General features: G+C 44.3%; 4 protein-coding genes across 4 annotated transcripts; 2 read left to right on the top strand and 2 right to left on the bottom strand.

Annotated features, from left to right (window-relative positions):
* Nucleotides 1-4,061: 4,061 nt before the first annotated feature.
* LOC27208805 (trafficking protein particle complex subunit 1) lies at nt 4,062-4,862 on the bottom strand. Its single transcript, XM_016184356.3, has 3 exons — nt 4,625-4,862; nt 4,429-4,571; nt 4,062-4,284 (listed from the first exon to the last, which is right to left on the bottom strand). The coding sequence occupies exons 1-3, from the start codon at nt 4,721-4,723 to the stop codon at nt 4,089-4,091; spliced, it is 438 nt and encodes a 145-aa protein (XP_016036948.1). The 5' UTR covers nt 4,724-4,862; the 3' UTR covers nt 4,062-4,088.
* Nucleotides 4,863-4,905: 43 nt separating this feature from the next.
* Nucleotides 4,906-7,192, bottom strand: LOC6730190. The gene is made up of 5 exons (XM_016177832.3): nt 6,873-7,192; nt 6,701-6,818; nt 5,566-6,642; nt 5,377-5,498; nt 4,906-5,326 (listed from the first exon to the last, which is right to left on the bottom strand). The coding sequence occupies exons 1-4, from the start codon at nt 7,089-7,091 to the stop codon at nt 5,431-5,433; spliced, it is 1,482 nt and encodes a 493-aa protein (XP_016036947.1). The 5' UTR covers nt 7,092-7,192; the 3' UTR covers nt 4,906-5,326; nt 5,377-5,430.
* Nucleotides 7,193-7,320: 128 nt separating this feature from the next.
* LOC6730189 (pyridoxal phosphate homeostasis protein) lies at nt 7,321-8,901 on the top strand. Its single transcript, XM_016173964.3, has 6 exons — nt 7,321-7,440; nt 7,506-7,602; nt 7,667-7,879; nt 7,965-8,112; nt 8,177-8,418; nt 8,476-8,901. The coding sequence occupies exons 2-6, from the start codon at nt 7,510-7,512 to the stop codon at nt 8,590-8,592; spliced, it is 813 nt and encodes a 270-aa protein (XP_016036946.1). The 5' UTR covers nt 7,321-7,440; nt 7,506-7,509; the 3' UTR covers nt 8,593-8,901.
* Nucleotides 8,902-10,519: 1,618 nt separating this feature from the next.
* On the top strand, nt 10,520-12,226 carry LOC6730188 (myosin regulatory light chain 2). The gene is made up of 3 exons (XM_016173999.3): nt 10,520-10,629; nt 11,294-11,536; nt 11,695-12,226. The coding sequence occupies exons 1-3, from the start codon at nt 10,627-10,629 to the stop codon at nt 12,115-12,117; spliced, it is 669 nt and encodes a 222-aa protein (XP_016036945.1). The 5' UTR covers nt 10,520-10,626; the 3' UTR covers nt 12,118-12,226.
* Nucleotides 12,227-13,668: the final 1,442 nt, after the last annotated feature.

Raw genomic sequence — 13,668 nt, 5'->3', positions numbered from 1 at the left:
ATTCTGACAGTGAGTCACAAAAAATGTATAGAGCCATGACACGTTATCCCAAAAAAATGGGTAATATTTCAGTCAGATTAAGTTTCTGTACTAGTATTGATAGTATTTTATGATAAAAAGTTAGTGTAAGTAAAGAATTTCCCAAAGGGCCCTCTAATTTTTGTAAGCTAATTTAGTTTGACCTTTCAGATACTAGTACTTGCGGAATATAGAGTGTTTTCTAGTGTTTGCTTATCTGTTGCCCTGGAAGTACAATTGCCATAATAGAAAAGTGACAATAGAGCACAATAGTATCTGGAGCTTATAAAAGATGGATGTGCTAAAATAAATATGTGCACATACTTAAAGTTCAGAAAACGGTGTTAACCAGTGCAGCAAAGTCGCCACTTCAAATTTATCTTAACAATTACTGAGCGATCTTTGTTGGAGGTGAAAATATCGCCCACTTTGATAGTTTCATTTTCGAGTTATTCAGTCTGGATGCAAATTAAGAAATTAAGGTGGCAAACCCACGGTGGGACTTCCACTCACCCACCCACTGAAACGAAACTATCTGCCGGTCACACTTAATGGCAATTTAAAGCTGTGACGAAATTAAAATGCAAATGGAAATTGAAATGGGAAATGGAGACGCCGTTTGCCATTGTTGTGACCAGCATCACCGTCATCCAAAGCCCCATTACACATTTATGTCGTTCGGGAGCGGCGGAGTAGCTGGGATTCGGGCGGAGTTAGGCACTGTGTTTAGGCGCCAACTGGTTTCAATGACTTTGGACTACGTGACGAAATCGGCATCTCACCTGGAGATCGCCCTAGATCGCAAGAATTGACGCAAGGAAGCGCGCCTAGACGCTAGTCATAGTTCCCTAATCAATTAACTAACTTCCCCACCTGCCCCTTGACACCCTCCACTTGGCATGGCCTACGTGCACTCGGCACGTACGCCGATCTTAAACTCAATCTCCAGAACGAGAACCTTGAAAAGGTTCAAGCCATCAGACATTCAAGGGAATTCCTGGAGCATCGCCCTTTTTCATCACGAGTCTCAAGTGCATGGGAGTTCCCGATCGGCAGGAAACTTCATTACTCCAGCGCCACTTTGTTTTTATGACTTGTATGCTTACAGAGCTAAAATATGGTAATTGGCGAATATTTATAAGCATTTTTGTTTTATATCATGCAGAAAAAATAGACCCTAAGATATAAGATATGCAACAATGAGTAAATATACTTCATGCTGTGATTTCCGTGTGCAATACGATCGGCCCAGTCCAAAAATATGCCTCTGAGCAAACTCTTTTAATACACATTTTTTTCTGTGTACTCAGCCTGTAGGCCACTTGTTGGGAAGGTCAAGTGCTTTGCCAATACCAACAATCCAAGCAATGGCCAAAAAGTGCCAGGCCAAGACCCTATCGTGTCACCGTCATCTCATTAGCGTTTCGGTGTGGCTGTCATCGCCACCTAATTGGTGACGAGCCAGTGGACACCAAACGAGCTCTCAATTCAGGCCACTTTTGTGGGCCTAGTTAATTGAAGGTTGTGCCAAAAGGGCTGGATCGGGAATTCATTGAGCCCATTGGCAGGCGTTCAATGGAGCAGTTGGGTAAATGGGCGAGTGAAACACTACCAGGCCTAATAAATAAAAGCGGACTCTTGAATGTAATATATTTCTGCTGTGAATATGATTCATTTTACTTAAAATCGCTCAATTTTCACAGACATAGAGATATTGTATCTTTTAGGTTGTTTTTTGTTACCAAGCTGTAGGCACATAATAGTTTCAAGTTAGCTGAATGCGATCGAATGAAGAGGCCGGATCAATAAAAAAGTGAACTTTGTTCCCAGCTAAAACACAATCTTTGATCTGAAGAATTCTTAAACACATGTCTTCTATAAATGATAGGTATTGATTCGATTACAAAACGAAATCTGTAGACAATGACAAATAGGTTTTAATTATATCTCATGGCTAGAACTTGGATCTATCCTTTTAGATCTCGACACGTGCTGCTTTACTTTCGTTTAGTAGATTCCAACTCTCTTAGTTTGGATATCGTTGAACTTGTAGGTTGTTAATCATTCTGGTTGGCTATTTTTAACTATCACTATTGTTTTTCTGGTTTTGAATGTGAGATAAACAATCTGTGGACTCGCATAGCAATTAGTCCGTTAGGGCCCAGCCTGCCCTGAACTCTTGACTGCTTTGTCTCGAGATTTATGCCAAATTTATGGGATTTCTTTTCGAGCATTTCCCCAATTTGGCTCGCCAAAACAGCCAAATTTGGTAAGCGATAGGCCTATGAATTTGCATAATATTTCAGCTGGGCGATGGGCTGCTTTATGGGTATTTTGGCGGATCAGGTCCGCCTCCGGCTGGCCAAAGGGCCTTCAGCGCAGCACGAGATTCGTGTGGGTGGTCCTCCGGCGGCGTCTTCTCTGCCAAATGCCCCTCTTTCTCCGGGGAAACTGTGCGTTAAATAAATACCCGCCACAATTGCTCGTTAAACTTTTAATTACGCGCGGGAAAGAGTTGCAGCGGTCGTAAAGCAATCAAGATAGCGGTCGTTTAATGACGTGACCGACCGGGCGACAATTTCCAATTCCTAAGCGTTAATAACCTTGCCGCGATCCGGAGTTTCTATGACGAAAACCCCAGTCGAGTGGCCCGAAATTTGCGTAACTTTTGCGAATGGAAACAGAAAGCTCCGACTCCGGCACTCCAACTTCCCCCAAGACCCCGTAAATCGCATCTCCATGATCCACGGCTAATTGGAAGCCGATGCGATGACATCGAAGACCTGTGCCCACGATATAGGTAAACACCCATGCGATCGGCGGTATGCAGCCAGCCTCTCTTTCGGAACTGGTATCCACAAGATACGTATCTATGATATGAGCTTGGGCTTCAATCTGAGAGTCTACGCAATTGCCGATTTTGAAAGGGCGCCTTTATCTCATGGATTTGGTAACCTGTGTGTGCTGTCGGTTTTCCTCGGGTCGAATTTTGTCGATGGTCCATCATTAGCTCTTGATGTTTTGGTCGAGCATTTGATTTATTTGCGCTTTTCGGCCAGGGCGTTTGGCTTTGAAATTGATTTCTTCGATAGCGGAGAAAAGAAACCGCTTTGTGGTTCCATTTTTATTGTCCCGCCAGCGGCTTTTGCAATGTTGAAACCTGTTTTAAAATTCGTCAAAGACAATGCGAGCAACAAGAAACGAGCGCTAAAACATACAAAACATATTTAGTTCAAACGTCTTGTGACTTGCACAAAATGTTTTGAATAAGTGAGACATCGGCCACATAGGAAAGAGTATCGCCACAGCCACATTTGTATATCTGCCCGCTCATGCTGCCGTTCATGGAGATCCGCCGACCAGAGCCAAAGCGACTCCCCCGATTATGGATGCATTCTGCAAATCATTTTCATTTTCCGCGGCAACTGCGAATAGTTGCGAAAACCCTTGACGAGCTTAGCTGTCTGTCAAAAATTGCAGGTACACGGGTAAAAATATAGTTGTTATATGATTTCCAGTCGCTTTCGTCTTGCACAAATATTAGGTTCAGTATGCAAAATAAGTCATAAAATTAGAATCACTAAAGTTTTAACAGCTTTATACATATGTGTGGTTAATACTATTTCCCTGGCTATGCGATTTGATTTTCAATAGGAATTCATTGGCAGTGGATTCCTAGTTCTATTAGTATTAATCATATCATTTTTATCCGTGTAGTCCCTGCTCGCCTGCAGCAGACAGGCAGTCAGTCAGTAATTTTCTCAGCTTGTGGAGTTGACTAAAACCTTCGAGTTGCGGCAACCGCTTTGACATTTGTCCCCCTTTGTTAGCAGTGGCCATTGGACAGTAGACAGTGGACGACTTGCGCAACCATGGGGCCTGTTTTTCTCGCTGGCCCCGCAGACATTTTAAGTGCATGCCATTTCCGGAGCCCGGATCTCGCGCGCTGCATTTCGGAGCACTTGCCAGCGCAATTTGCCATTCGGAGCTAATGACATAGACCTTAGAGTTTCGGAGGCGGGATTTGCATAGCTAGGTAATAGTAGTTTGAGCTTAAGCTATTTATTTGTTTAGATATTGCGAATGCCGAAGATGGGTGACTGCCTGACGAACTCATCGAGCTTGGACTGGAACAGCTCCGAGGTGACCACCGTGCCGGGTGTCCACAGTGGATCCCGCACCACGAACTCCACCCACACCTTGGCGTACAGCTGCTGTAGCAGCTCCTTCACATTGATGGCCGTCGTGTCCGTATTGAGAACGAACCTGGGAATGCAGAGTTCAAGAGCTATAAGTATTCAGCGAAGAGTGGGCTTGGATTATACGGCTTTAGTATCTTATGTTCATTTTGCTTGATGATGAGCTTGTTTTTCCTTAAATTGTGTTTTCTGAATATTATCATTAACTCACTTTAATCCAGAGGGAGTTTCCAGATAATGCAGGGCGTAGCGATTGGTCTTGTAATAAAGGAAGCCCTCCTTGGGATCGTGGGGCGATATCTTACTGACGAAGGACTTTATGGAGAAGAGCATTCCGTAGGTGAGTTTGGCTTCCTAAAAACACTCATGTTTAGGAAAAATTTAAATTTTCTGAATTAAGATCTTACTTCCTCGCGGGTGATGCCCGACTTCTTGGTGCGATTCCATTCTGCGTAGTGGAGCAGTGTTCCGAACTTGTCGAATATGTACAGGTTAAAGATGGTCATCTTGCTAAGGCTAGTTGGAATGGCATTAGCCTTGAAAGTGCGTTATTTCTGGCAAAGTTATGGAATGCAAATTACTTCAATTTCCGATGCAAAACAAAAACATTGGGAAGGTGCTGCCAACTTGCTTCAAATTGGTAGAAAAATACCGAAACAGCTGATTGTAGGCTGTATACGATGTGATGTCAAGTGCTGCCCATAAAACGTTACGTTTTTATTTTGAATTTAAATATGTTACAAAAATTAATAATTTCGATAACATAGAAAATTAGCGAAGTTCTTTGTTCCATTTCTTCGCCTTATTTGATTTTGGATTTGGCAGATTGGCTCCCCTTCTGCGGTTTTTTTTCTTCCTGGTCGGGTATCTCCACAACATAGGGATACTCCTCCGGATTATTCACATGCTCACGGCTGGATTCCCCGCTTTCAAATTGTGCATTTTCAACAGGTGTATTCCTACCTATGGGAACCTTCGAAGCGCTTTCGATCTGTTGCCTTGCGGGCTTCCGGCTTGGTCTTTCCTCAGTAACGTCATCAATCTCCACCGTGTTTGGATATTCCTCAAATTGAATGGTCTTTCTTGAATCTACGCTGGTTGTTGAGGGGCTAAGGAGGATTATTTAGATGGAGGACTCTATGGAAGGACAGGATTTTACCTGTCTTCACAGCTTGCAAATGAGGGCTTCCTTCGCACGCTGTGCCTATCCATTTTAAAGTATCGGATTAAGCATGCGATGATGGGCTCGGTGCCGATAACTGGCATCTTTGTTTGGATTACCTATGTTAACAAAAGGTTATTTGTTTATATATTTGAGTAATTGATAAACAACTCCCTGTTTACTCACTTGGCTTGGTGTTTCTCGGGGCATCCCGCCTGTCGTACTGCCGATGGTTTTCAATAAAGTTCTCCTGTTTGGTGAGCAGAGCGCCCTCGGAGGTGGGATTACTTAGACTTTGCCGGAATGCAGCTCCACTCGCTTGAAGGCGCCGGGCCTGGAACTCCCGATTCTCCAGCTTCAACCGCTCGAAATGATCATCCGGAAATTGCCGCTTGGTCACTCCGGGGTGTCCATTGCTGCTCCTGCGCTGCTTCGTTTGCTCCTCATGCCGGCGACCTTGGGTGGGATTGGATTTCTCCGCAGACCGGCGGGATCTGGACTCCCAACCACCTCCGCCACCATCTCTCTGATTATTCGAAGTGCGCCGATACTCTCCACCTCCGTGGGGATGCGAACTCCTTCTGGATTCCTTCACCTCACCACTGGTTACAGTGGGTAATCTTCGGGACTCATTGGTGTTGCTGGTTATCTGTTGGATCCTCCGCGATTCTTTCATTTCGCCTCTGGGCAGCCATCTGGATTCAGTGGTATTACTGGTTATTCTAGGAATCCTTTTGGACTCCGTGAGCTCTCCACTGGTTATGTGGTGCAACTTCTTGAAATTGTTGGTGCCACCTGCTTCCTTGGCTGTCCTCCGCGACTCTCCGCTCGTGATGTTTGGCAGTCGCTTGATTTGGTCTTTGGCCACGTTTGGAAGTCTCCTGGTGTCCACCATTCCGCTGGTAACGGTCGGGGTTCCCATTACATTTGACATCCGCCTGGACTCACCTCCGCCACTGGATCCATGATGAGCCTTCTTGGATGTAGACGGTTGCTCCCTTTCCATATCAGAGTGAACAGATCGCCAGTTGGGTCTCTCTCTTCGGTGCTTCCTATCCGTGTCCTGCGATTCCTGATATGCCGAGTGTCCACGGGAACCCCTCCTGTTCTCCTCCTCCTGTCTTCTACGATCCGTTTGCAGGCTTGTCGTCCTGAGATTCTTCGTTTGTACCATCGGCAGTAGCATTGGCATGTTGATGGTGTTCGGCGGAGTCATCATGCCACTGGTGTATTGCTGGCTTCTCGGACTGATTTGGTACTCTCCTGGAGAAACAAACGTTATATATGAGGCTATTTCGTAAGATGTACATAGTTTGATTACCAGGCGTCTCCTCAGTGTCTGAAGCAAATGGAGGCAAGTTGGCGGAGGTGCGCACGTTTCGGAACATCTTCATTCCCCTGCGACCGAGCTGACTGATTTCTGGGAAGAAGGTGTCCCACTGCGTATTGTTTCGTTAGGAGGGCTCAGTAGCAGTAGTAAAACCTTTTCTTACCAGGTAGAATATGCCGTACGCCAGGAGAATGGCCAGCATCAGGACGGCCGTGAACTTGGTGAACTGCATCAGGATGAAAATGATCACACCTGCGAGCACCTCCACGTGCGCCACTCCGAGGAGCTCGAAGCAGTGCCGGATCTCGGAGATCCTCATCGTTACCAGGTATCCCAGCACGGAGTTCAGTGACTCGCAGGCGCACCTGATAGCGTCCGCCATGGCTGAAGTCGAGGAGTCTGTGTGCGTCCCAGTGAAGGCATTTCTCCCCGGCACAGGGTTTTCGAAAGCTAAAGTGCGGCGAGACTTACTGCCAAAGCAAAGGCAATTGGATTTTGATTTCTAGTTAGCTAAAACTCAATATTTTATTTATATGCTTAAGAACAATAACCTTTTTAGTGTAAAGCGTAAAAAAACTTTTGAAACTTCCCGCCTTTATCTGTATTTTCAAAACTTTAAGTATTTTATTGGTATATTCAGTAATCTCAGGTCACACTGCCAAACAGCTGATCCTCCAAAGTTTTGTTTTTATTTTTGCAAGGGCGATTTCTTATCATTGAGTTAACCAACTGTAAGAACAATAACTACTATTTATCTTTACTTATATATAAAGCATATTCATCTCGCATTTCTTAGTTAAATGCTAAGACGCACAATGGCGGAGTTCGACGTTAAAGCCGGCTTGCAGCACGTGTTGAAGCGCATTGACGAGGTGCTCCTCCAGCGGCCCAAAGTAAGTTGACTTAAGACCCATTTATTTATGACCTCTTAAATGAAAACCTTTATCTCTCGCACAGGAAGTTCAAGCTGCCAGGCCCCTGCTCGTTGCTGTGAGCAAAACAAAGCCAGCGGAGGCCGTAATCGAGGCCTACGAGGACGGACAAAGGGACTTCGGTGAGAACTATGTGCAGGAGCTGGAGGAGAAGAGCCGCCACCCGGACATTCTGGCCAAGTGCCCCGACATCAGGTGGCACTTCATAGGCCACATGCAAAGCAACAAGATCAACAAGGTCAATTGGATAACAAAGATCGGATAACATCGTTTATCTCTTATCATCACCTCTCTTTATCTTACTGATCTCATTGTTTATTTAGATCCTTTCTGTGCCAAATCTGCATATGATCCAGACCGTAGACAGCGAGAAGTTGGCCACAAAACTGGACGCAGCCTGGTCTAAGCGACAGCCTACCCCTGAGGAGCCATTGCAGGTGCTCATCCAGATTAACACCAGTGGTGAAGACGGTAAGTCTCACGCCCCCAAACCAGCGACCTGTATGCTTACCTCCGTAAATCGTTCGACCTCTAGTTAAGAGCGGAATAGAGGCGAAAGATGCCCCTGCACTCTACCAGTACATCAAAAGCAACCTTAAACACCTCAACCTGATGGGCATAATGACCATTGGTGCATTTGGGTTTGACTACGCCAGTGGACCCAATCCGGATTTCGTGTCCCTAATGCAGGTGCACCGATCCATATGTGAGGCGTACTCCTTGGCCCCGGACTCAGTGCTCGTCTCCATGGGAATGTCCCACGACTTCGACAAGGCGGTAAGCTGAAAACCGACTGAGCAAGTTCCGTCTCTAAGATCCAAACTATTCCCTCAGATCGAAATGGGCAGCACAGTGGTGCGCGTTGGCTCTTCTATTTTCGGCCATCGGGCGGCCAAGGCGTTAGGAGGGGAGCGGAGCAGAGATGTGATAGGAATGCGTTGCGGGCACTGAATACAGCCGATTCCCAATGACGTCCGACCTCCCGACTGAGCAGCCTCCAAGTTCGCCCATGTATCAGGTGGAACTGGGTATATTCACACAGACTAACCTAGTAAATCAGCAAATCAAAGATGATTTTGCGTTTAAATTTAGAAACCCTTGAAATAAACAAATGTTATGTGTAGGCTGTTATTTGCCTTATTTGATTGTTAACCCTCCATAAACAATGCTTCCAGAGTGTCAAACCCATTAATGTTCCCAGATACATTCTGCACCTTGGAAAATTGAATACATTTGCCGCAGTTTTCATTAATTTTAACATTCCTTCGACTGCGTCTTGCTCGTTTTTTGCACTTTGTTCTATTTATACATTCGCGTATATTCAATGCTACTTTGCGTATTAGATTGTGGGCAGTTTTCCTCTACATCTTCTTGTTTTGGTTGGCCCCTGGCCAAAAAGTCGCCTGGTTACGTGCCAAAATGGCTGCGCCAAGAGAGTTTTCGCCGAAAATCACTTTCAATGGAGCACGAAGAAGACTGCAGCCTAAATCGATTTTCATTATGTCTGATCGATGAATTATGAAGGCTTTCTCGCACGGATCCCATCGTTAATTGAGATATTTTCCGTTTCATACATTTGCAAAGAGCCTTCATTAATTATAATATTAGTCAGCGAGGGTAATGAATTCAGGTGGCAAAGATGACATCATATAAATATTGTTTTGAAAAATGTTTTGGTTTATTTTAATCATTAAATTATTTCCTTCAGAAACCAAAAAGCTGCTGCTAATCTAATGAGTCGAATAATTTAAAGAATGATTATTTCTTTAAAAATAGATGTAAGCCATATGATTATTATTTCGTAACACTTGAAACTAAATTTAAGTTTCCTGTTTATTTTGAAAACTAAAAAAAATAAAATTATTTATTTGTCCTTGGCAATTCAATTTGTTTATTGAAGTTGTCACAATTTTACTGTTTTGTTACTTAAAATTGGCATCAGCGAAATGGCTTAAATAGTTTAAATACTGTAAGGTATAATATTTTTAGTAACAAGGTTAATGTATCATGACGTGGTACCCAAAGTTTATCTGAAATGGAAATCCTACAGCCTTCCCATTCTTATGCAATGTCCATGGATGACTAGCATATAGATAAAGTCAGATGTTTATTCCACATTTGTTGCCGAAATAACTCTGGTCCAATATCGGGTTCGTTGGATATTTATGCGACACGAAATCCGCCCGATCGCCGTGTATATACAGATCTATAGATTTGGAATTCTCGGCGCTCTTCATATTGCACAATGTACGGGGCATTTCGAAAACAGAAAAAGAAACGTAGGCGAGCAAAACATCGAGTATATAGGCGTGAATAGAATACATACATATGCTATATGTTGGCATGTTGGATATATGTATGCTGTCCGCCGCCAGGGAAAATGTAGGTGATTTCAGCGCAAGAGGACACCTTTCGGAGGTGGCCTCTGGCTGAGAGACGGGCCGAGTAGTGGAGCAGAGCGGAATAAAAGAAAACAAAACAGAATCCGAGGATGGGGAAATGTATCCACAACAGAGAGCCGCGATACGAACCAATCCGAATCGCCCCGAAATAAATTCCGAACATATGTATAGGCTTCTGCCGCCCAAAAGCCAAAGCCAAAGCAATTCCTCTGCCTTTAAAATTAGATTTTTGATTAGAGCAGCGCCCGATGGATGAGTAAACACCTCGGATACAGCTACACCATAGGCTATAGCCATGGCTATATCTATATAGATGTAGCTGCCCGCCCCCGCCGATCTCCTGGGCGGACCGCGCCTTGCAGATACTAAAAAAGGCAGCACGAATATTGCAGATACGGATACAGCGAATGGCGCCCGAAGATCCCCGAAGGTGGCCGAACCGCCACGAGCGGCCCCAATGCTTGGAAGAAGAAGAGCTCCTCCGAGCTCTTAAAACATCATTGTCTTGGCGATAAAATCAGCCAGAGATTCAGTGTGCTCTGACGGCTCGACTCGATTAGACAACACATCAAAGTTCAGCACCATGGTAAGGACTCGTCCCGGAATATCACTACAATCCAACTGAACCGAACTGAACGGAACCGAATCGAACTGGACCCCAGTGCCTGGATATATGCAGCAAGGATAATGCCGATTATTGCAGTGAATCAATTGCATTCGAGAATGACCACGAGGATATGAATATGAAGTGTGAACCATAACTCTAAATCATGGTGATCCCGATTCACCTTTTTCACATACGCAGTGAGAATAGTGCAGAAAGTTCTATAAATGGATCGATCCGATCCGAGTGTTACGCGTCAGTAACGTAATCCGATATCCGTGCCGGGGAGCGAGCGAGACAGCGAGTGGCGCACGGCGGAGAGCTTACGTAATATGCGTCCGGTTTATTTATAGAACGAGTGGAAAACTTTCGCCTGCAGATACATATTTTCTGGCCTAGTCGGGGAGGCCTTTCGAAAAGCATCCCTTAAATGGAAAACCCCATTAAGGGATAACTTTTTACCAACATAATTCCAATGGTAGATCTTTCAATGAACTTACTAAGATCCCTAAAATGAAAATTTGAACTTCCGAAACCGGATCTTTCAAGTGACAGCTAAAGACGGACTATAACGACTAATGACAGAGTAGATCCCCTCTTTCTGCCTTCGAATCCCTACTAATAAATTCCCCTTTTCTCTCCTCAGGCCGATGAGAAGAAGAAGGTTAAGAAGAAGAAGACCAAGGAAGAGGGTGGTACTTCCGAAACCGCTTCTGAGGCCGCATCCGAGGCAGCAACCCCGGCACCAGCTGCCACTCCTGCCCCGGCCGCATCTGCCACTGGTTCGAAGAGAGCGTCGGGCGGATCCCGTGGCTCCAGGAAGTCGAAGCGCGCTGGCTCCTCGGTCTTCTCTGTGTTCTCCCAGAAGCAGATCGCCGAGTTCAAGGAGGTGAGTTTTGGTCGTTACTCATATATCACATATCGATCGCATCACTCGAGACCCATCCCATCATCCTGTCATCCAACCATCTATCGCACTTGTCAAGGACCAAGTCACCAACACACTCTTTCTTTCTATCTCTCTCTGTCTCTGTGCGGGATCGATAGGCCTTCCAACTCATGGATGCCGACAAGGACGGTATTATTGGCAAGAACGATCTGCGCGCTGCCTTCGACTCCGTCGGCAAGATCGCCAACGACAAGGAGTTGGACGCCATGCTGGGCGAAGCCTCGGGTCCGATCAACTTCACCCAGTTGCTGACCCTGTTCGCCAACCGCATGGCCACCTCCGGTGCCAACGATGAAGACGAAGTTGTTATTGCTGCCTTCAAAACATTCGATAACGATGGTCTCATCGACGGTGACAAATTCCGCGAAATGCTCATGAACTTCGGTGACAAGTTCACCATGAAGGAGGTTGATGATGCCTACGATCAGATGGTGATCGACGACAAGAACCAGATCGATACCGCCGCCCTGATCGAGATGCTCACCGGCAAGGGTGAAGAGGAGGAGGAGGAGGCCGCCTAAGGCACATCCGATCACATCCTAACTTCTAACTCAACATCCATATTACACCCAGAATCAGAACGTTAAATCAATCAGTCAAATCAGTAATAATAAACGTAATTAAAAGAAACGCTCGTTTACATATGTAGATTCTCAGTATCTTGTAATCTCTTTTGTTAACCATCACCAAGTACCTTGTACCAAGAACAACACCACCAACCAGATCAGCAACATCCGATCAAACTGAACTTGAAAAGAACTTCTTCAGCAACATTTGGTAGCGATCAGAACCATTTACCATGTATCTGTCCATCATAGTTAGGGATACTTACGATCACGTTCACTGTCACGGCAAGAACTGACGCGTAGTTTTCTAGTTGATTTACTGTTAAATTTTACACGTAAAATTTATAAAACAAATGCTATCTATTTTATTTAAAACACCTATAAAATCAACAAAAAAACTTAAAAAACAACAAACAAGCCGTGTCTATTTTTATATCGCTGTCCGTTGAAGAACTAAAGAGAAGAACCCCGAGAGAGATGATTACCAGATCGAGATCGAGATCGTAATCGAAATGAGGATGTATGATGTATGATTTAAGATGTAGGGAGGACGAAGACGATGTTGATGGGTAGCTAGGCTGGATTCGTTAGCCCTGCACTCACGAGTTCACTTTGATTATGAATATGAATATGAATTTTAGCCAGTTTTGTTTTTCGTTCAAGAAATCTCGCAGGACCAGGAGAGAGAGAGGTAAACCTATAACATACTATTGTTAGGGATCATTTAACTGAGAGCCAAATATATATCCTACTATCACAAAATATTTATCGTTATGCATATCTATCGTTCGTTACTTACTTACTTATCAGTTATGAGTTATCAATATTATTGCAAGTTATCGAGAGTTAGGCTAATAACAAAGAAACATTAAGTTCATTCACTCAAATTGTTTAATGCGAATTTACATAACTTAACCTTCGCCACCACCACCACTTTCTGCTTATGAACTATCAGCGATATAAACACCCAAACGAACAAACAACCCAAAATGATATCTGAAATATGAAGAAACATTCAAACAACAAACCCAGTGTTTCTAGTTAATGCGTTTTGAAGCTTCCAGGATGATACGCCTCCCCGGTAAATAGACGGGCGGGGGGGTTTAGTTTGAATAAGGTGCCCACAACCACTAGTACCTAGGCTGATCGGAGGAAGCACTATATTGCTTTATTTATCTACTACTATTACTCAGAACTCAACACTTGACACTCGACACGAGCACACACCGCACTCACACGCACACTGCAATCCATTTCAAAGTGCAACATGCAATAAGTTGTTAAATGCGAATCGAATCTTTACTTCAGTATAATTTAAGCTACACACGGCAAGATGAGAAAATTCAGAAAACTTTTAACCCGGTCAGGAAAATTAACAAGAGTAAAACAAAACCATCTAAAAATAAAAAACAAGTAACTGTTTTTATACAACATAACTAGATGATGATACGATGACGAAGTCTTGGAATAAAGCAAAAGAGAGTCGTCTTGAAAAAACACAAAGCC

The sequence above is a fragment of the Drosophila simulans genome, chromosome 3R, assembly GCF_016746395.2.
Source record: "Drosophila simulans strain w501 chromosome 3R, Prin_Dsim_3.1, whole genome shotgun sequence".
Taxonomy (NCBI): domain Eukaryota; kingdom Metazoa; phylum Arthropoda; class Insecta; order Diptera; family Drosophilidae; genus Drosophila; species Drosophila simulans.
This window is presented reverse-complemented; position numbering and strand designations above follow the sequence as displayed.

Coding starts and splice junctions, on each gene's coding strand:
- LOC27208805 (XM_016184356.3), bottom strand. CDS start 4,723: ATGACCATCTTTAACCTGTACATATTCGACAAGTTCGGAACACTGCTC. Junction 4,572..4,624: donor CGGGCATCACCCGCGAGGAA/GTAAGATCTTAA, acceptor GAGTGTTTTTAG/GAAGCCAAACTCACCTACGG. Junction 4,285..4,428: donor GAAACTCCCTCTGGATTAAA/GTGAGTTAATGA, acceptor CTGCATTCCCAG/GTTCGTTCTCAATACGGACA.
- LOC6730190 (XM_016177832.3), bottom strand. CDS start 7,091: ATGGCGGACGCTATCAGGTGCGCCTGCGAGTCACTGAACTCCGTGCTG. Junction 6,819..6,872: donor CGTACGGCATATTCTACCTG/GTAAGAAAAGGT, acceptor AACAATACGCAG/TGGGACACCTTCTTCCCAGA. Junction 6,643..6,700: donor AGACACTGAGGAGACGCCTG/GTAATCAAACTA, acceptor TTGTTTCTCCAG/GAGAGTACCAAATCAGTCCG.
- LOC6730189 (XM_016173964.3), top strand. CDS start 7,510: ATGCTAAGACGCACAATGGCGGAGTTCGACGTTAAAGCCGGCTTGCAG. Junction 7,880..7,964: donor AAAGCAACAAGATCAACAAG/GTCAATTGGATA, acceptor TTGTTTATTTAG/ATCCTTTCTGTGCCAAATCT. Junction 8,419..8,475: donor CCCACGACTTCGACAAGGCG/GTAAGCTGAAAA, acceptor CTATTCCCTCAG/ATCGAAATGGGCAGCACAGT.
- LOC6730188 (XM_016173999.3), top strand. Junction 11,537..11,694: donor AGATCGCCGAGTTCAAGGAG/GTGAGTTTTGGT, acceptor CGGGATCGATAG/GCCTTCCAACTCATGGATGC.